This window comes from Cynocephalus volans, chromosome 14 (assembly GCF_027409185.1).
Source record: "Cynocephalus volans isolate mCynVol1 chromosome 14, mCynVol1.pri, whole genome shotgun sequence".
Taxonomy (NCBI): Eukaryota; Metazoa; Chordata; class Mammalia; order Dermoptera; family Cynocephalidae; genus Cynocephalus; species Cynocephalus volans.
In genome coordinates, this window is record NC_084473.1 from 101,080,362 (window position 1) to 101,102,188 (window position 21,827).

Consider the following 21,827-nt stretch of genomic DNA (forward strand, 5'->3'; position numbering starts at 1 on the left):
TGGACATTTCTATTTTCCCTTTGTTGTCTAACCTCCAAGTTTTTCTTGTTATTGTTGTAAGCCTAGATCCTGTAATGTATTCTCTTTTGGACCACAGCAAATGGTGTTAATGATATGAAGAAGTTGAGAGTAATCAGAGTTTTCAGACCAGCTGAAAATACAGTAAAACCCTGGAATTAGATTTGGATTGGATCACAAAAAAAAGGAAACGTGCTGTCTTGTTCAGATGGGGAAAGTTATGGGGATGCAGGTATTTATATCAATATTTAAGATGGAGAGACGGATCTAGACAGACACTAACATTAGATGGAGTCATTTAATTACACATGGCTTCCAGCTGAGGGTGTATGTGTGTGCATGTGTGTATGTATGTGCATATGCATGTATGTATGTGTGAATGTGCACGTGTGTGTATGTATATGCTGGTGTGTGTGGACATGTATGTGTGTGTGTGCGTGTGTGTGTATGTATGTGCGTATGTGCATGTGTATGTATGTGTGAAAGGAAAGAGAAGGAAGAGGAGGAGGAGGAAGAGGGTCGGGAAGGAAGAGACAGACATTCCATTAAAAATCCTGTGAAAACACATGGCACAGCCCCTGCCCACCCTAAAGGAGAACTTCAGTTTTCTCACTCTCTTTGCCAAAATATAAAGGGGAAGACAAAACACATAAACATAGGGAATATGTGAAGACATAAGTAAATGTAAGAATGTGCATTCCATCCTTAGATACAATGTATAATATGAAACTGTCTAGTTTTACATAAGACTAGAGAGTCCTGCAGGAGTGGGAGAGCGGCTGCCTTCACTGCAGTTATACTGAAGGTCAGGGCTCTGCTGGAGACACCGGTGGAAAAGTGAGCTAATTTACAGGCAATTAGGGGGGAAAGCATGATAACTGACCTGGCCATTTTGTTCCTTTGCCTTCATTCATCCAGATAATGTAAAGTTTTTTCACCTGTCAGTAGAGAGGTACCTAAAGTTTGAAAACTAGTAAGGAGTCAGTAAATGAATAAGTATAGAACAGGGGAAAAAACTGTTGGGATTTCTTTTCTGATTTTGTTTCCTTCTTATCAGCATCTATGGAGATTCTTATCACAGCTGACCTTTGTTGTTTGGCTTCCCCAGTGGGAACTCTGCTCCATCTGCTTCTGTGCTTAGTCACTGGAGCCTCCTTTCTGCAGCTGTTGCGGGGGAGGGGGGGGGGCGCAGCAGGAAGTAGCGACCGGGATGGCCACGAGTGGGCACCCTCAGAGTGGAAACGCTCAGACAGGGCTTGGCCCTGCCCGTGGATCTTCATTCACCAGATATTTGCTGAATGTCGACCACATGCCAGGCACTGTGCTGAGGGCAGGGACACGGTGGTACAAGACAGACTGAGCCCACTTTGCACTTAGACCCTTCCTTAGGCCAAAGGAATGGGGAAATATCCCCTAAATCACCACAGGAGAGCCTGAGTGAGGGACAGAGGGGCGGCTGTGACCATCCCATCAATTCCTGGACAGCATATTCTCCAGAGAACAGCACACTGACGAGCCATATAGTTCCCAGGCTAGCCCATAACAGTCTGTGGATACGTGGAAAGACAGGAAACCTTGGAAACGTCACTCCAATTTACAGCTTTCATCTCTGAGGTAGTGAAAAAATTATTTATCAGCAAACAGCAGAATCCTGCAGAGGGAGCTGCACCATGTAGGAGATCTGCAAGCAATCTGCACAGACCTCACATGTATGGCGGAAACCAAGGAAATGGCGGCTTCCTCCAAGTGGTTTGGCCCCGGGAGATGGAACGGCCTTTGGGGAGGGGGGTGATAGCGAGGAGTCAGCCTGGCACAGACTCAGGCCAAGAAGCAGCCACGAGAAGGAAGGCCCCAGGAACTGTCCCCCTCAGACTTCTTGGGGAGAACACTGGACTTCCTGAGGTCATGGGGGAGAGGAAAGCACCAAGTTCTCCCTATCTCCAGGCCTGAGTGACCTCTGCTGACATCTGGATAACATCCATTACACAAAAGAACCTGTGTCCAAACCCCAGCAGCAGCCCCAGGAGGGCTTTCAAACACCCAGCACAGTTTTTAAAACAGCTTTAGAGATGCTTTTACAGTAACAAACTCACAAACAGCCACATGGCCTCAGCTGCAGCTCACACATGCAGACACACACTTTCACCCACATATAATAAGAGCTAACATTTAGTGCATTTTTCGTATATGCCAGATACCGTACTATTGCTTTACACGTATTAATTCATGCAGTCCTTATAACAGACGCTTGGGGCAGGCACTGCTGTTACCTACAGGACAGCTGCAGTTGCTTCCACACCCTTCCAGGGCTCCACTTCACTCAGGGTCAAAGCCAAAGTCACCTCCCCACCGTCCCGTCCTCCCACCCGCCCTCTCACTCGTCTCCAGGCACACTGACCGCTTCAATGTCTCTCCAACATGCCAAAGAGATCCCTGCCTCCTGACCTTTGCACTCGCCATCCCGTTTGCCAGCAACACCCTTCCACCTGAGAGCTTCACAGCTCACCTCTCACCTCCTTCTGTTCTTTACCCAAAAGTCACCTTCTCAAGAAGGCTTCCTCGGCCACCTAATCTAAAATTGCAACCCCTCCCCACCTACACAAGCGTGGCACGTGCCACATCTGACACAGTCTATATTTTGTCTACTTGCCCCACAGGACCTGCACCTGTGTCTGGCTGGCTCACTGCCATGTCCTCGGTGCCTGGTGCAGAGTAGGTATTCAGTAAACACTGAACGAAGAAGAGGAAACTGAGGCAGGCAGAAGTTCGGCTCCTTGCTCAAGATCTACAGCCGGTAGGTGGCTGAGGTTGGATTCCAACCCAGGCTGGCAGCTCTGGAGGCTTCCCTAGTCACTGCCGCTGCCTTCCCATATGAAAGTCCCCTCGCGCATCAGAAATGCATCACCCACTTGCACGTGTGAGCACAGGCACATCCCTCAAGGCCCAGCTGCACACTCATGTCTGCCCCAGCCCCCAGGCCCCACATACAGGAACTTGCCGTCAGTCTGCGTCCCCGAGTAGAGCTTGCGCTCCGCCTCCTCGCGCGTCAGGCTGCTGTGGAACCAGGGCATCCGCTCGTGGGCCGTCGTGGCAATGAGCTTCTCCACCTGGGGCGCCTGGCTGATGATGGCCTGCTCCAGGGCGTCGCCCTAGGGGAGGAGGGGCGAGGAGGATTGCACGTGTGGCCAGGGGGGCGGCCACGGGAACCCCCTTTCATCTTCTAGAGACCCCCCCCACCCCACCCGGGCGCCCCTAGGACAGCCTCCGCCATCTCCACGGTCCCCTCCCCAATCCATCCAAGGAAAGACCAGACCCCAGTCTCCACCTTCCAGCCCGGCCCCAAGCGCATCCCCCGCTTGAAGCTGCAGGACACGGCAGCCCACCGTCCCCGCCGGCCGCCCTCACCTCCAGCTTCCACGTCTGGCGCACGTAGTCGCGCACCATGGCGTCGCGCAGGCCGTCGAAGACCCCGGGCTGCGGCTCCAGGCCCGCCGGCCGGTTGCACGGCTTGCGCAGGTTGCACGGCAGCCCGTCGGGGTCGCGCGAGTAGAACTCGCAGAGCTCGGCGGGGCCGCAGTGCGCCTTCCCGCCGGCGATGGCGTAGGTGCCGTTGAGCTGGCGCTCGATGGGGAAGTGGTGGAAACGCACGTCGTGCACCAGCGACAGCACGTAGCCGCCCAGCGAGCGCAGGCACTGGCGCAGCAGGAAGAGCCCGTCGGCCATGCCCGCCAGCTTCAGGTGCTCCTCGGCCTCGGCACGCGAGATGCTGCCGTAGAAGAAGGGCAGGTGCGCCGCGGGGTCCGGCATCGCCCCTGCGCCTCGCCAGACCCTGCGGGGTCAGAGGGGGATTCCACGCACGTCAAGGCTCCGCCGCCCTTCCCGGACCCTGTCCGTTGGGTCCACAGACAGCGGGGGACACGCCGCACAGTGGGGCATCTGTGCCGCGTCGCTGAGCGCGCCGGTCGTGCAGAGCTGACTCTGGGCCCCAGTCAACTCGGAGAGGAGCTTGCTGGGCACAGATCGACGACTCTCACACCCACCTCCGACCCTTCAGAGACCTCGTGCAGAGCCTAGACACCCGGCTGGTCCCCACGCACCGCCCCGGGAACCATCTATTCATTTCCCAAGCACGTGTTGATTCTTATTGTGTGTCAGGCCCGGGGCTGGGGATGCGGGTGCGTAAGGCAGACACGGTCCCTCCCTGTCCTCCCGAAGATTGCACTAGGAGTGGGGGAGGAGTGTGATAAACAGAGAAAGAAATAATAATTACAGGTCGAGATCAGGATCATAAAGGAAACAGAGTGATATGAAGAGACAGAAGAGGTCACTGTAGCTAGAATGGTCACCTTCTCCGAGGAAGTAGCATTTGAGCCGAGACCTGAAGGATGGAGAGAAGCAAGCTTCCAGAAAGCATGGGGGGACCACGTGGGGCAGCGACGACAGCAGGTGCAGAGGCCCTGAAGCTGGACAAACTTCGCTCACCGCAGGAACCTTCCTCGTTAGCCTCCCCGTCGCTGCCTTTCCCCTCTGCTTTACCAGTTCCCCGCTCCCTGCCTCTCTGCCTGCGGTGACAAGTTTCTACAAAGCATGAGCTACTCTGAATATTCGTCAATAGGGAATTGGTTAAGTACATTAGGATTTAACTCCAGCGTAAACTTCCATACAGCCATTAAACAAAATGAAGTGTGTGATTGGGGGGAGAAGAAATTAAGGGTATTTAGACAGATAAATATCTGGTAAGTTATTTTAAGATAACTTAAAATTGTCTACCCTCAACTTTCTGGAGTGCTGGTGATATCCTGTATCTTGATAGGGGTTGAGTTACGTGGGTGTCTGCATTTCTAAAAACTCAGAGAACGTACACTTAAGATTTGGCTATTTTGTTGTATTTAAGCACACCTCCTTGCCTTAATAAAGAAAGAACTATAAAACACTGAATCCTAGTTAAGGGTCTGCATGCAGAAATGTTTGAGTGTGATGGGTACTGATGACTGTAATTTACTTGAAAGGCATCCAAAAACTAACATTGATGGATGGACAGAGAGGGGGATGGATGGATGGATGGATGGATAGATAGGTAGATACAGCCAACGCTACAGTCATTTCTGTTATATAAAGTTACCACGAGCATTGAATTAGCAAATATTGAACCATTGCTCCCAGAGGAAATACAGAGTTAGGGTCCTGAGAGACTCTGGTCACATTTTAATCAACCGATCAAGACGCAATCTTGTTTTATGTGTGTTTCTGTTTAGAGACCCTTTATTTAATACAGCTGATTCACTGACACTGAACTCTCAGCCAGCAGCACTACAAGCTTATCTACGCGTGTTTTTGCGTTGGGCACACCGCAACCTTCCTGTGCTTTGGAACACGAGGCAGCAGCTCAGCACTACACCTGGGGGCCATTTTTAACAGTGAGATCTCTAACAAAAAGCACCAAAATTCAAAAAATGTGGCACCAAATAGACTGTGAAAAAGATGCATTTACAGTCTGAGAGGTAAAACAGGAAGGCGCAGATGTCTCCTTGTTCGACCCCAGCAGGAACGTGTACATTGGGTGGCTCACATTCCTCGCCGCCCTGCGCATGTCTGCAGACAGGACAAGTGCCACGTTAGTTTTGGGTTTACGAATAAGTTTCAGCCAGTAGGTGAATTCGCAAAGACGGAATCTACAAATAATGAGGATCAACTGTATGTCGTGATAAAGCAAATATAGCAAAAAGTTAATTTTAGATTCTAGGGAGGATAATGGATGTACAATGAACTCTTTCCATTTTCTATATATTTTTAAGTTTTTATATAATGTCGAGAACACTTATCTCCCCATACGGTTACTAGTTGTTTCTCTCCTAAGGTGAGCCCAGCAAGGCCACATGGGCATAAGGTTGTGTTTGGGGAAGGGTCCTTGGATGCCCTTCTTAGTTATGCAAATGTAAGCAGAGGCTATAATTAATGCTTTTGTGAATGGAGAAAGGCTGCCTCTGTCCTGGGTGCCCAGGAGCATGCAGGGATGGGTGCCAGGGCTGAAAGGAAGATGCTGGAACGGGAATCAGCTGAGGTCTGGGTCAGGGCAGCCGGAGGAGAGGCCAGAATCTGCATTCTAAACATATCAGGCAGTTGCTCGCTCTCTCTGGGGCCAGCCTGCACTCTGCCTGTGGAGTGTGTCTTTCTTTCTGTATCAAGCTTACTTTCAGCAAGCGGCTGCTCACTCTCTTGAGCCAGTCTGCACTCTACTAAACTTCAAGTGTGTATTTCTTCCTTTTGTATTAAACTTGGTGTGGGCCCTACTTGGTCTCTGGAGCTAGGCCACACTTTCTCTACTTCTTATCTGTTCCATTAAACCTGTTTTCATCTTCAATAAATAAATAAATAAAGTAAACAGATCACTTCTGACACTGGGGTTGGGAGGGTCAGGCTTGAGGGGTCCCTGGATGTTCCAACAGTAACAGGCAGGTGGGTGTTCCAGCAACTAATAAGGGACTGAGTGTGTCCCCACCTGGAGAAGCAGGTCACCATTCCATAAGAGTGTGTAAAAAGAGTCATGAGGTTTCTCTAGGTTTCACCCTGGAGAAATGGAAATTTACATTCACACAAAAACTTAGATAGCAACGCTCAAAGCAGTTCTATTCATAATTGCCCAAAATTGGGAACAACTTAAATGTTTCTCAACAGATGAACAGATAAACTGTGGTACACGGCTACGATGGAACACTACTCCGCTGTTACGTGGGCTGCAACACTAATACGCACAATAACACAGATGAAGGTCAAAGGCGTCAGTGAAGGAAGCCAGACTCAGAAGGCTGCAGAGTGTGCGACTCCACTCAAAACTGTGGAGATGAGCACATCGGCGGTTGCTGGCGTCTGGGGGGGAGGGGAGGGACTGACGACAAAGAGGCATGAGGAGATTTGGGGAATAGTCTGCCTTGACTGAGGTAGTAGTTTCTCGACTGTATGCATTTGTCAAATCTCAGAATTTTTCCCTAAGGTATATAATACTAGGTAAATTATACCTCGATTTGTTTTAAGGCAGAAAGAAGAGGTGGGCACTAAAAATAACAATTGAAATAGGAAACGTTATTAGGAGCTGTCTATACTCCTGCCTCCACTTCACTGCTGGGACCCCTGAGTGATGGAGACCGGTGACCCCTCCCTCCTGCGTGAGCCTCGCCCATCTCTCTGGTCCTTAACAAACTACCTGGCCTGCCTCCTCCCCCTCTGACCATTCCTGCTCTGTCTGCTTCCCCAACCTGTCCCGCTCCTTGGGTCACCCTGTCTGTGGCTACAACACACTGCCACACCCACCCCTCCCCCCACCCAGACCTCTCGCCTGAGGTCGGTTTGATCTCCACTGTTTCCATTAATACAGCCTGCGATGCAGATCTAACACACATACGTGGCACCTGTGGTTGGCTGAACCCCACAGTCTGTTTCCCACGTGAGCCCATCTCCGGTGTTTGCAAGTTGCTCCTGGGCATTTCTTCCCCAAGGCTTCCCTTGCTCAAGAACCTGCTGTGGCTCCCTCCTGCCTACCTCATTGGATCCAGACTCCTCAGCCCTCTGCTCCAGCCGGGCTGTGCTCCTTGCCTTCCTCCAAACTCACATCCCTACTTCTATCCCTCGACTCGGTGCGCCCTTCCCCTCCTCTCCATCTGCCCAAATCCAGCCAGCCCTTCCTCGCAGTCTCATAGAGCTGCTCCCAAAAAGCCTCAGACACAGGACGAGGCAGCAAGGTGGGGACTTGTCCAGGGAACATGGGGAGGGGTGTGGGTAGCGAAACAGGTCTCTGGGGCAGGAAGCTGGGGCAGGAAACCGCCGGCAACACAGTTTGAGAAGCTGCTCCCCACAGTGGCCACAGGTGCAGCCTGGGTAGCAGGAAGCAGGTTGGGGCAGAAGAGGAGATGGGGGAGGCTGGCCCTCCACTCCAGGGCCACCAGCTACAACTGGCCATGTCAGCCCTGAGGCCAAGGTGTCTCAGAGACAGGAGCTTTCCCCATGTGTCCCATCTTCATCCCACCTTCCCTGGCTCACTGCCAATAACAACTGTCATCACCACCACAGTGCACAGCGGGCGGGCCCAGGGCAAGCCTGCTCCACATCTACTGCACCTCCTGCGCCTTTCTGGATTGTCCTCACTAGTAAAACATGGGGACCAAGTTCCTGGGGACTTTATGGCCAGAGAAGTGGGGGGGCAGGCCAGAGGAGGTGGACAGAAGGAGGCAGAAGATGAAAGGCCAGGGGACAAGAAGCAAGTGCATCCATCCATGCAGTTTCCCCACTGCAGGCCAGGCCAGCACAGAGTGTCTGCTTTCAGAAGAGCTGGGCCAATCTGCAGCCTCCCAGTGTGACTCTAGACTTGGGACTGGAAGATCAGATGTTTCTGTCCCTGCAGACACATGGGCCTCCAGGAGACACATGCACTATGCCTGTGCTAACCCAAGGGGTTTTACCCAAGGACACAGGTGGAACTTAGGTTTAGCAGTCCTGACTCTCAATCCACTCTTAGTTAGCCTGTTCCTCCCCCAAACCTAGCCCCCAGTCCTCCTGGACTAACCCTGTCCAGCCTGCTCTTGAGCTCAGAGATCCTAATGTGCCTGTCCAGAGTATGCAGCCCCACTGGATCACCCCAGAGAGAGTTGTGGGATACCAGCCTTGTTCCCATAACTTTGATTCTTAGTGAGACATATCTGCCAAAATTCCACCATTCAAGTTTCCCCTTCAGGTAATGGCAGCATTAAATTATATCTGTTCCAGAGAGACCTGATACCCCAAACACACTTCAGAGGCAAAAATGGGTCAAGTGGTCAAGTATGTTTTAAATGGAAGGATGCTTTTTAGCTGTGTTTAATTCCCACACCTGTTTAGCAGGGTCTTGAAGGTCTATTGTCCACAGAACATACTCTGAGCATCAAAAGCCCTGATTAAATGCACAAAGAGGGCTGCAGATTCAGATGGACTGGGCAGTCTTCTGAGGCCATCTGGCAACATACCAAATGTGACCTTAAAAATACATGTCCCCAAAGGAGCTGGTAACAAGCTGATTCTGCAGCGATAAATAAGACAAGGCGTGCATTCTAGGGCTCTGGGAGGGCACTGCCTGACCTCACACTTCTCCCGAACCTGACCTTGTCTGTCACTGACACCTGAAATGCTGCCATAGCCCCCGCCTCTGCGGAAGGCAACCTGGCTGGATGGAGAGACACGAGCGGAGCTGGGCTGCATTCTCTAACTTGCTGTGTCACTTTGGGCAAGTGAACGGTCCTCTCTGATCTCGTTTCTTACTTGTTAAACACTGGGGCTGGATTTCATGAGCTCTGAATCTCTTCCGGCAATGGTAAGAAATGCTGAGGATCTTTCTTGAAATGCAGCTGCATCCATTCGCCATGCATGCGTCCATTCATTCACACAGTCAATAGACCTGTCCCTTGTCCACCGCATGTGAGCTTCTGCTCTAGGTGGTAGGGCTTGGGATGAAATAGGCAGACAAGCTCTGCTCTCATAGAACTAACAGCAACAAACAAGTACACAATTAAATAAGAGAATTTCAGAGCAACACGTACTGTGAAGTCCTTAACACAAATGATGTGATAAAGAGGGACTGAGAAACCTGTTTCATATGAGGTGGTCAGGGAAGGTCTCTGTCACAGCCCAGTAGCCAGGTAGGTGCTGGAGGAAGGTGGTGGAGGGAGGGGAGGAAGCAGAGGCCTACTGGGTGCCTGTCTGGGGCTGGGCACGTGTCCAGGATAGGGGGCCCTAGATATCCAGGAGGTAATGGTGACCTCTCAGCTAGGGGAACATCTCTGAGGTCCTGGCTCAGCAACTGGGCATGCCCCACATCCCATCCCTTCCCTCCCAGTATACCAACAAGCTGCGGCAGGAGTTGCAAGGCCTCAAAGTGAACATGCAGGACCAGGACCTGCTGAGCCCAGCCGCCCACCGGGACCTGAGGGCCCTGCAGAGCAGTGGGATCGAGAGCATTCACTACCCAGACTTCCTCGTTCAGGTCAGCAGTGGACCCTCAGGTGCTCAGCCAGATGGTGACAGAACAGAGGGGCCCACAGAGGAGCTGGGTGTGTGTCTTACCTTGTCCCGGCTCTCAACCTTCCCTCGACTCCTCCACGTGTTCTGGGGCGTTCTCCTGTTGGGAGTGCCCCAGACCCCACGCCTGTCCTGGTGCCACCACCCAGGCCATGTGGGAATGAATGCCCTCTGCCCCAGCTCAGCATCCTGTGTCACTGTTCATGGTCCTGAGCCACTAGCACGAGGAGTGCTGGTGGGAGTCGACTCTTCCTCGAGTTACACCAGAGGGCGCCTCATTTTGTTGTTATTTCTATCCTGTTGGAAATGTCTGAAATATTCAGTTTCAGGTCCAACCCACTGTGACAGATGTGTCACAATAGACTTAGCTGGTGTGGGGTACATTTGACAAGACTGTGAATGTGGAGTCTGGGGGCAAGCGGAGGGGGCGGTGGGGAAGCCGGGTCCATCCCTCTTGGCCTCTCCTGCTTGCCCTCAGATCCAGAAGCCTGTGCTGAAGACCGACGTGGAGCAGCTGGCCCAGGAGCTGGAAGGACTGGCCCAGGCACAAGTGAGCAGGGACCAGAGACCCCACTGGGCAGGCAGGATTCAGAGGAAGGCCTGGGAGGCTGGAGAGGGTGGGAGTGGCTGGACTGGGGAGGGGGCAAGAGCAAAGGCAGGGGATTGAGGGCCCCCACCAGTGAGGGCTAAGGCTCCCAGTCCCCCAGCTGGACTTGAGGGCTGTGCAGCCAGAATCCTCTGACTCAAGCTCTGCCACCAATTGGCGGTGTGGCCTTGAGCAAGTCACTGAACATCTCTAGGCCTCAGTTTCTTCATCTGTAAAGCAGGCTGTCCTCTGTCTCAGATCAGATGAAGTAACTGGTCTGTCATCATGCAGTTAGGCAAGCGTTTCTACGTGCACAGCACTTGTGGCATCTGCTGGGACAGGTGCTGTGGAGACACTGCAATGAATCAGATATCATGAAAGTTGCCCTCCAGGGGGAAAAAATAGCATTTTTTATTTATGAATATTCACAAACCCACAGCAGCCCCTCATGGTGGGTAGATCAAGGAGCATTCCTCAGTTTGGGCGGATGTCACTGTGGCTCAGAGAGGTTCTGTAGCAGATTTAGGGGTACCCAGTGAGCTAGGGATGGACCTAGACCTCAGACTTAAGTCCACCAAAACAAGGTCAGGCCCTGGAGCTTAAGGAAGCCTCAGTTTTCTGCCTCTGAGCGCAGCACTTTCTACCTCCCTTCGATACATCAGGTTGACAGGCTGTGCACAGGATGGGTTGGAGAGGCTGTAATGTGCCGGGCAGGGAGCCATTCTGATCTGTCTCCCCTCAGGGCAGTTCTGTGCTGGGGCAGCAACTGCAGGAGGAGGCCCAAGGACTCAGAAACCTCTATCAACAGAAGGTCATGCCCCAGCAGAACCTCATGGTAAGTTTGGGGGAGCAGGGAGCCTAGGGCTTGAGGTAGAGGAGAGGTGGAGAAGGGGCTGCAAAAGAGGAGGCGGGTGCCAGGAAGCTGTCCCCTCCCCCCAACCCTTTCCCCTAACCAGCCCCGATCTCTTCTCCACAGGCGAAGCTCAACCTCAGTGTCAGGGCCCTGACGTCCTCTGCCCCAAAGCTCCAGGTGGCTTCTGGGGGTGCGGAGGGGAAGGTGGAGCAAGTGGCAGCAGAGGGAGAAGGGAAGGGGGACTCACCTGGCTTGGGACCTGCTGGAGGCTGGGGGTGGAGGTGGGAAGGAGATGGGTGTGGGTGGACAGATCCTTGGGCACCCATCTTTGGCCTCTGTGTCCTCAGGGCTGACCCCCTTCCCCGCCAGAAGGAGTCTGTTGTGTGTTATGTGTTGAATTAATGAATGGACGAGTAAATGCATGGGCAGGGCACTGAGCTGAGGCTCTCTTCTCCAGCTGGAGACCTCAGACGTCCTAGGCAATATCACTCACCTAAAAGGAGAGCTGCCTGCCTGGGCCACCTGCATCATAAGGAATGTGAGTGGGAGAAGGGGGCTTCCACCTCAGGCTTCCCCTTCAGCCCTGTCCCCTCATCGTGACTCCCAGGGAAGCTTGGCCTGTCCTGTTGTTGCCTGGCATGGAGGGTGGGGTGGAGGCGGAGGAGGATGCAGGCTCCTGGGGCCCGTGCCAGCCGAGGCTTCTCTCTTTCCTGCAGGTAAGCGAGTGTGTCCTGAGCCAGGAGATGGGCTACTTCTCCCAGTACGTGGCCTGGGTGAGAGAGGAGGTGAGTGGGGACCCAGACCTGCCTGGCCTCAGAGCAACTGCCGGTTACCCCAGTGGACCAGCTCTTCACCTGTTCTGCCCGTTTCTTATCCCCAAGAGCTCCTTGTGGGTTCCCCAGGCCTTCAGGATTGAACCAAGACTTCCATGCCTGACAACCATATCCCTGTTCTGTGGCTGGGCTCTGCCTGCCCCACCTGTTGCAACCCTTCTCTGAGGCCTGAATGTGAGCTGCGGTGGCCGTAGTTCCCTAGAATACGCCATCCACATCTTGCCCCCATGCCCTTTTTTGGGCCATCCCCTCACCAAGCTTGTCTAAGGCCAGCCCCCCAAGCCCACGTCCCTTGTTGGCCACAGCCTCTGCCAGCTTTCTGGGCACCCACACCAGGCTGGCAGGGGTCCGGTTTAACCCCGAGTGTCTGTGCATGTGTGAGTGTGTGCACACATGCGTCTGCAGACATGCATGTGTGTGCACACGTGTGTTTGTATACGCACACATGTTGCTGCTCAGTGGTAGTGTGACTTAAAGTGCAGCACTGGGTACACAGTAGGGCCTTAATACAGGCTGGTGAATAAGAGAAAAGGAGCTGCGTAAGGGGCCTGTGCAAGGGAGTCCCCATTTCTGTGGGCCTGTGTCCATGTGTATGAGTAAAAGTGCTTGGTGGCCCCAGCTGTGTCCCTGTAGGCCTGTCTCTCTGAATATGGGGTGTACCCCTGTGGGCCTGGGCTTCTCTGCATGTGCCTGCCTCACATTGGCACCACAGGGGACTGAGTGCATCATCCCCTGCCAGCCCCTCTCTGGAGCCCTGGACAATGGCCGTGTGATCCTGTGTGACATGATGGCTGACCCCTGGGTGAGTGTCCCTGGCTCATCATGGCTCAGTGACGTGGAGGCCCCACAGGAGGGGTAGCGTGAGCAGGTGTGAGGCGAGGCACGGCCCCTGCCCCAGCCCTGCACCCCAGGCCTCCCCTCAGCTGCGGCAGCCAACGCCTCCTGTGGCCCTCGCTGGGTCAGCGGCGGGGTGGAGGGTGCAGAGCAGGGGGGAAGCTGACCTCACGCCCCACTTTTAGAACGCCTTTTCATTCTGCCTGGGCTGGTGCAACTTCTTCCTGATCCCTAGCATCGTCTTCGCTATCAAAACCGCCAAATACTTCCGTCCCATCCGGAAACGCCTCAGGTGAGGTACTGCCAGGGCTGCGGGGAGCATCGGGGCCTGGGAAGGTGTCCTTCCAGCCACCGGGCCCGGCCCCCTGCCACAGCCCCTCCTCCAGGCAGAGGAGGCTCATGGCCTCTCGCTCCGAAGAGCCGCACACTCTGAGGAGCTCCAGGGCCAGGAAGTTCTCCCACATGTCTGCCCCAGTCCTTCTTGCTGCAGAGCATCCCTGTCCCCTGGGGGGCTTCTGAGGTGGGAGCGTCAGGGCTCCAGGTCTGTCCCTGTGTTGGGGCTGAGAGTCTGTGCCGTGGGCTCACTGACTTTTGTCCTGTGATGCTGCAGCTCCACCAGCTCTGAGGAGACTCAGCTCTTCCACATCCCCTGGGTCACCTCCGTGAAGCTGTAGGGTCCAGTGGGTGAGTTTCCCACCTTCTTAATTCCTCAGTGCTGGGACATTGAGGGGATGGGGAGGGAAAGGGCTGGGATTGGGGGTATTCAGGGCCCAGAAGAGTAGGCAGGTTTGGGGACCTGGTGGGGTCTGGGTTCTAGGAGCAGCCCATCCAGCAGTGGCACTGGCAGGTGGAGCCCAGCTCTCTCCTCCCTCCACCTCACCTGCTTTGTTTTTAATCCATAACAGAGCAAGGTGAACCCTGGGGCTGTCTGTTCTCCCCCGACTCAGCCTGAGGATTTCTGTAGCTCTTGCCGCAGAGCCCAGGCTGGCATCCAGGCCTGGATCATCCCCTGACTTCAGCTTACCTGGCCCCATCTTGCCCATTCCCTTCTCACCCCCTTTCCACTCATGCCCCACCCACCCTTCATTCATTCTCAAAACCATACTTCTGTTGTGCTGCAGGGCCAACACGTTGCTCTAGGTGTCCACCGCTTACCCTCCTGCTGCGATGCATCCACACGAGGAAGAGCTTGTGCTCCCTTGGGTGGGACAGAGGCCCTGTCCAACCCTGCTCCGTCCCCATCTGCCCTGCCCCTGTTCCCACCTCCCTCTGCCCCTCTCCAAGCACGTTGCTCCCATCCTCATCCAGCCCCCGACTGGCTACAATTTCTCTCCTATACCCTCCCCAGCCCTTTGCTTTCTCCCTCCCCGGGAGTCCTTTTCCCCCTTGTCTCCTCTTTACCTCATCCCCACTGCTACCTTGCTGGCCCCCAGGGACCCCTCCTGCCCAGCCAAACTAATCAGGTAAAGCCACCAAGCAGGCAGAGGCCACCATGTCCCATGTCTGGGCTGGCTGCGGGCTCTGTCTCATGGTCTCAGCCCTTCACTGCCCCATGGCGTGGACCCTCCACAAGCCCCAGCGTGGATTTGTTGGCCCCCGGTAGGGTGAGGAAGGCCTGTCTAAAAGCTGAGCCTTCCTGTCTGCCTGTACTCAGGTTAGACATGGTAGTGCTGGCCCTCAGGTCCTCTCTGACCACTGGCTCCCAAGGGAAGGACTTGGGACCTGGGCCATAGTGGCCCCTACCCAGCTTTCTCAGGAGGGATCTGGTGGCCAGAACAGGATTTTGTACTACTCTTTCTATCCTGTGCATGTGGCCTAGGGTCCTCCCTAGCCTATCCCTGTGTCATCCCTGCATACTGGACCGTGAGTTCTGGAAATAAAGAAGAGGAAGAGAAGAGAGACCTCAGATCCGTTAAAGTCTTCTCACTGCCCTAAGCCTTGGCCTTGGGTCCTTGAAACCAGGTCTCCCAGCCTGGGGCCCTGTACACAGTTGGTTTTAATGAGGGTTTGTGGAGAGGAGAATTCCAAGGCCTCCTCTGACTCCAGGCATCCAGGGATTATTCCAGCAACCAGCAGATGGGGAGTGGGGCCCATCTGGGAGCATGCCGCCAGGAGCAGGCAGACCCGGATTCACAGCCTGGCTTGTTAGCTGGGGCACCTTGAACGTGTTATGTGGGTTCCCTAAACCTCAGCTTCTTCATTTATAAGAGGGGGAGAAAAGTCATAGCCTGCTATAGGTTGTGACAAAGCATGGGAAGTCCTTGGCAGGGGCCTGGCAGAGAACAAACGCTCGGCTGGTGGGAGCTATAACCTATGCCATCACTGTCTGGGCCAGGGACAGAGCTGGGTCTAGGCAGGCACAAGGGAAGAGGGAGATGGGTCCTTGTTCAAAGGCAGAAAGCACTTTAAGATTCTGGTCTGCTGGGTCTCAGGGAGTGTCTATGTTTAATTGCACCTTATAAGCCAGTAACAAATTTTCTTCTAAGATTAGAAATGGTGCACATGCAATGTATCATCACTGCTGTAAGCACATTCTCAAACAAGTGTCCTTGAATGCAAAATGCTTGCCTCCTTTTGTCTTTTCCCAGAGGTTTCTTTGCTTGTTACTCATCTGTTGACCTGTGCAGGGAAAGTAGCACCCTGCATTTTAAATTGCAATTGATGAGATTAAAACAAATGAAAAAGAAACCATTAAAAAAATCATTTCCAGTTCTCTATCAAAGTTGCCTATCTCATCTTTTATATATTTGAGCATATTAAACACAGTTATTTTAAAGTTCAGTAACTCCATTCTATGGAGTCCCCATGAATCTGTTTCTAGTGTCTGTTGTTTCTCTTGGTTATGTTTATTAGTTCTGTCTCTTCTCCTCACATACCTGGTTATTTTTGATTGAGTACCACGTATTGTATTGGAAAACCTGGAGAAATAACTTGAGGCCTCGAATGAACTTATCTTCCTCTGTGAGGATTATGTTTACATGCAGCAGGTGCTTGGGATCTAGCACACTAGGATCACTTTAACCCACTTGCAGGAAATGAGATGATTTGCAGTGCCTTGAGGGCTGATCTGCCTCTGATTTATTCATACTCGTAGGGCGAAGCCCTCTGGGGTCAAAACACAAAGCATGAAAGAGTTGCCAGGCACACTCTCCTCTCGGTGGACCTAGTTTTTAGCCCCACAAGTTGTTGAAAGCCCTGCTCAGCATCTTTACAGTGTCTTCCGGAATCAGCAGACCCTCTAGGGAGAAAGTAGCCCCAGAAGCCAGGCACATGTTTCTGGGTTTCCTTCTTTACCAGATCGTGGCCTGTGATTCCTCACTGCCTTGTTTGCTTCCTGATACCCTCAGTCAGACTTAAATATATATATATACGTATTTAAAAAATAAATATATGTCACTTAAAAAGCTGCTCAGAATGAATGTATGTGTACACACACAAACACACACACACACACACACACACACACACACACACACATACTCATACACACACACATTTGACCAGGTTTTCCAGTTGTCCTCAGCTAGGAATTTGGTCCAAGTGTTCTGGTCCATCATTGTCAGAAGTAGTGGTCCTAAAAAATTGACGTTGATGTTCCCCACCCTGTGAATGGGAAAAGGCTGCCACTTTTGGAATTTAGTATCCAGGAACGTTGGCCCAGCCAATTGAACACTGGCTTTGCCAAGGAGAAGATTCATTTGTAGAGCATCACTGTGGGCACTGGTCACCTGGGGAGGGGGTGGCACTCGGCAGTTGATAAAGAAAGAGAAATAGCCACAGAGAAAAATAGATGGCCTATTTCTCTGGTTTTAAAATCCTGGAATTCTAAAATGCTATTGCTACTGTATATGTGAAGCAGAGGCCCTTCAAGGTCACGATCTCGGCCATCTCTGAAGGGGGTGAATTATCATCTGTGGTTGAGCGGATAAGTTCCAGGAACTTACACGGCTGGTTGAAGGTCTCATAAGTTGAAGCCCCGCCAGGCTTTGGATTCAGGTCCCCTGGTCCTAGTGGCCCTGAAGGTTTCCTCCTGGAGGCACTGCCAGTCGCCATTCCCTGTGGGTGTGTGGGAGCAGGCCCTGTCTCCAAGGAGATTTGAACCAAGTGTACTTGCTGTACCTGTGGCAGCAGAAGTGACAGATTGGGGACCCTGGGAGCTGTGCCAGACGCTCCAGCCTTGCCACCCAGCAAAAGGCCCCATGGAAGATTCTGCCAAAGAAATGCCAGATGGGCCAAGGCATCCAAGGTCGAACGTGACTGGCCAGGGCAGCTCCAGTTGTCCGAGTTGTGCTAAGAGAGGGTCGCCTGGTGGGCGAGAGCCTGCCCATGCTACCCGAAGGGGCAAGCAGTGTGAGTTGACATTTATTTATCGAGCTGTGAGTATCAACCGGGAAGCGTGTTAAACGCTTTACAAGGATCAACCAAGAGACAGGACTTGTTGCTTATCTACCTGAGGGCTGAGAAACTAGGATGCAGAGACTGGATGTGGGCTGCATAGCAAAGGCACTACTTACCCAAAGGAGTCAACGTATGATGGTGGCATTTCAGGACATAACTGAGTTCTCTGGAGTCAGCCTGAGGCCCTGCTCTGGGTGGTGGTGGCCAGTGTCTCTCCCGACCCTCTGGGCCTCCCATCTTACCTCCTAGCACCCGGTCTCTCTGAGCCTAAATGCCAGGGACCAAACCAGGAGGCTGGCAGCCAGCCTGGTCCACACCATGGGCCCCTCCTCCATGGGCCCAAATCCTTCCTTGCACTTTCTGGACAAGCATGGAGCAGTTAGCTTCCAACCCTCGTACAAACACTGATGATCACAGCCCCATGTGGGGAGGGAGGCCGGTGTGTGCAGTGAGATGACCCCGCCCAGCCCCTGACCTCTGCCCACATTGATGCCGCATTTAGAGAAGAGATGGCCTGACCCCTCACCCACACCAAGGGTACCAAGGAGTCAAGTGTTGAGGTTAGAGGCGGGGATATCAGGGAGGTGAGCTGAGACCAGAGGGTGAGGTGAGATGCCCTCGTTCACATCAAGCCAGAGGAAGAGGGCTTTAAAGAGAGCTTTAGGCTTTGAGGTGTCCTCCGCAGGTGGAGAAATCCAGTGGACTGATGCCTCACCCCCACCCCCACCCCAAAGTCTAGAGGGCAAGAGATGGGCTGGCTGCTTTGATGGCGGAGCTGAGGAGAGGGCCGACGGCCCAGGTGAGGGCCTCGTGTGAGAGAGTCGGCGTGGAATCTCACAGGCCCAGTCCCAGGAGGCAGCCTGGGCAGTGAACAGACGCAGGCCAAGAGAAGGTGGGGCTGCCACTACCCGTCAGGGGCTCCTTGGTTCTCTGAGGCCCACACAAAATATTCTAGTCAGGGGGACAGTGGGGACCATGTCCGGGCTCTGAAGACCCTTGGAGATGCCGATGAGAGAAAGAGGTGTAGCTTTCAACCTCCGCCAAGCCCAGAGCACAGTTCAGCTGGAGGCTGACCACGCCTGCTGCCCGGCCGAGGCTTACCACCCCACCAGGCCGGGGCAGCAGGAGCGGCCTCCACTTCATAGCAGGGGACTTGACAATGACGTCAGGCCCTTTTTATTGTTGGGCCTGGACGTGAGCCGAGCGGTGCTGTGTGACGTGAAGTGATGGAGACCACGGGTATTTCCCTACCAAGAAGCAGCCTGGGCCTGTCAGGTTTCCATCTGGCCGTGGGAGGACTGGCCAGCAGAAGAGGTTTCAAGGGCCAGAGGTGGACACAAATAAAGCTGCTTTAAGTGGTTTCCAGTTCCACAGCTGTGCTGGCTCAGTGTCCTGGTGACATCCCTGAGTTCTGTGGCATCCAGAGGAGGGCTTTGGGGGGCAACAGGTGTTTATTGACCTACTTTAAAGAGCGGGCACCACATGCATGGTGAGACGCACCCCCTCCCAGAGGGGCCTTGGTCTCAAGCAGGGGCTCTTGGTGGGGCAGGGCCCAAACCCCGAGGGAGAATTTCTCTGCCTCTGCCCCTTAGCCAGGCCCAACAGTAGAAAGGGCCTGAGGGAAAGGTACGGAAGAGCTCCACCTGCCGGCTTGGGGTCCTGGGGAGGAGGGATTGAACTTGGGCCTGGAGTGGAGGGGGTCATGAGGAAGGTCCAGGAGACCCCAAGACTTGTGGGTGGGGCTTGCCAAGCCCCTCCCCTGCCTGGGATGAGAGTATAAGACCCTGGTCAGCTAACGCGTCTCATCACCGCCGCCTCCAGTGTGAAGTGCTCAGCAATTGCAACATAAGGAAACGCAGCCTTCATCCAGACTTGAAACGATTCCTTCCCTTTCCACTTCCAAACTGCCCTGCCCTCAGGCTCCTGCCACCGTGGGAGGAAAAGCACAGTTCCAACGCATCAGGCTCCAGCTCATAGCTAACAGGGCAGGCACTCCTGCAGGCTTCCTCCCCTTTTCTGGGTTTGATAGCTGCCAGAGACTCTTGCAAAACTGACTCTCTCTTGGGGAGTTTGCTAATGGCCACGTGCCCACAGCATGGCCACCGCTGAGGCCCATGCAAGGAGCCTACTCAGGCGTCCTCGATCCCCATTCCCTCCTGCCTGGGAAAGGACCCAGTGGCGGGGGGGGTCATGGCAGGGGGCAGGCATGTTCACATCTGTGTTGCATGAGGGGAACCCCTCAGGTTGGCTGCTGCGGTGGGAGGTTCCCAAGGCCCCGGGGCCTGGGGGGCCCAGTGGGCAGGGCAGTCGTCCTGACCTGTTTGGTTGCACAGCTTGTTAACTTCGAAGAAAGCACCTCTGAGCAGTGGGAGGGTGACACTCCAGAGGGCAGCTCTGGTTTGGGGGTGGGCTTCTCTGGTCCTACCTTTTCAGTTCACACAGTAAGGAAGGCCAGGCCTGTCCTGGACAGTGTGATCAGCAAGTCTCCAAGCTGACGTATGAAACATGGGTGTGTCATCGGTTGGGGTGCATCTTGATCGCCATGCTCGCTTTGGGATGAAAGGAACAGGCTTTATGTCCCGGCTTTGTCACTTTCTAGCCTGTGACTTGTAAAACCCTTTTACTTTTCTAGGTCTCACTGTCATCATTTATAGAGTGAGATAAAGACACCTTCCTCCCAAGTCCACCGTGAAGACTCAAAACGCTCAGCGCGTCCCTGCTCCTGGAAGTGTGCTGGGAGCCAAAGGAGCAGGGCTGTCCTGGCCTTGAAAGGCCGAGGGGCTCCTGGGGAGCTGTGCCCTGACCTGAGGCTTGCCCCCCCTTTCCCCAGGGGGCAGGGTGGGCTGGGAGCTTGGGCCAGACACCTGGGCAGCTGCCTCCACTCTGGAACAGTCCTCATTTTATTCCCCTGGGGTCCTGAAAGTTGGAACTAACTGGCTGGCTAAAAAAAAAAAAAAAAGGCAAAGGGCGAGCAAGTGCTTTGTGCCTGCTGCAAGGCAGGGTGTGTCTCAGGGATCTGTTTCCATGGGAACCAGCGGCACAGGCTGGCTCCTATGGTCACCAAAAAGAGAAACTTGGCAGAGGTTTCAGGCACCTGAAGTGGGATTCATGCCAGGGATACAAGGATGGTTCAACATATGAAAGTCAATAAAGGTGATACAATAAATGTAACGGTCATGTGGCCAGTATGAATCTGGCGATCACAGCTTGGGCATGAACGGTGACAATCAGCCTTGCATCCCGTGAATATTCATAACCAATAAAATTGGGGGGAAAAAAGAATAAATGGGTACAGGAGATCTTATTGGTGTGGTGAAAATGTTCTAAAACTGATTTGTGGTGATGGCTGCACAACTTGATGAACTTACTAGAACTCATTGAATTGCATACCTGAAATGGGTGGATTACAAGGTATCTAAAATATTCCTCAATAAAGTGTTTTTTAAACAAAGAGCATTTCACTGACATCCAGCAGATCCCGAAATACAACACACTTCTGCCGCGAAATAGCTAAACAGCCCTGGACAAGTAGTGCACTTACTGTAGACCTTCGCTTCATTACCTATAAAGAAAGCGTTGGGCCAGCTGAAGCCCAGAGTGTCTCAGGCCTCTTCCCGTTGCCACATTCTATGGCTATTTTGGCAAAGTTAGTCCAAAGAAAACACTTTTGTTCCTTGTCAGATATCTAAGGAAGGATGCTCCTCTGAAAGAAATTAAAATCGCAAAATTTCCTTTAAAAAATTGCCAAAGGAAAAGTTGACCTCCTAGAAGTAGCAGACTAGTGGTCACTAGAGGCTGGGAAGGGTAGGGCGAGGAGGGGAAAGGCAGAGGTTACAGATACAAAGTTGCAGCTGGACAGGAGGAACTATTTGTACTGATCTACAGCTTTGTAAGGTGGCTAGAGTCAGCACACATTTATTAGATAATTTCAAATAGCTAAAAAAGAAGATTTTGACTTTTCCCAACACAAAGAAATGACAAATATTTGACTGATGGGTATGCTGATTACCCAGATTTCATCATTATAAACATGGATTCAAATCCAGCGGTGGCCCGGCCAAAACCAAGCAGAGGTGGGGGTGGCTAGGACAGTGTGTGTCACAGGCTCGCGCAGGGCAGGCTCCGGAACCGCGTGGCGGAAGTGACGTCACAAAGGGGCCTGGTTACCATGGTGCGCGTGGGGGACGCCTGAGGCCGGTGGGCGCCAGTGCTCCCCGGCTCCCCTCAAGGCCGGCTGCGCTGCACTGTGTCTGCTGCTGTCGCC

The 21,827-nt window shown here is 53.3% G+C and overlaps 1 protein-coding gene across 1 annotated transcript; it reads left to right on the plus strand.

Moving 5' to 3' along the window:
• Positions 1-6,031: 6,031 nt before the first annotated feature.
• LOC134362667 (prominin-2-like) lies at positions 6,032-13,839 on the plus strand. The gene is made up of 10 exons (XM_063077838.1): positions 6,032-6,085; positions 9,878-10,024; positions 10,538-10,609; positions 11,388-11,480; positions 11,622-11,675; positions 11,956-12,036; positions 12,215-12,283; positions 13,044-13,133; positions 13,351-13,457; positions 13,776-13,839. Exons 1-10 carry the CDS (start codon positions 6,032-6,034, stop codon positions 13,837-13,839), a joined length of 831 nt encoding a protein of 276 aa, XP_062933908.1.
• Positions 13,840-21,827: the final 7,988 nt, after the last annotated feature.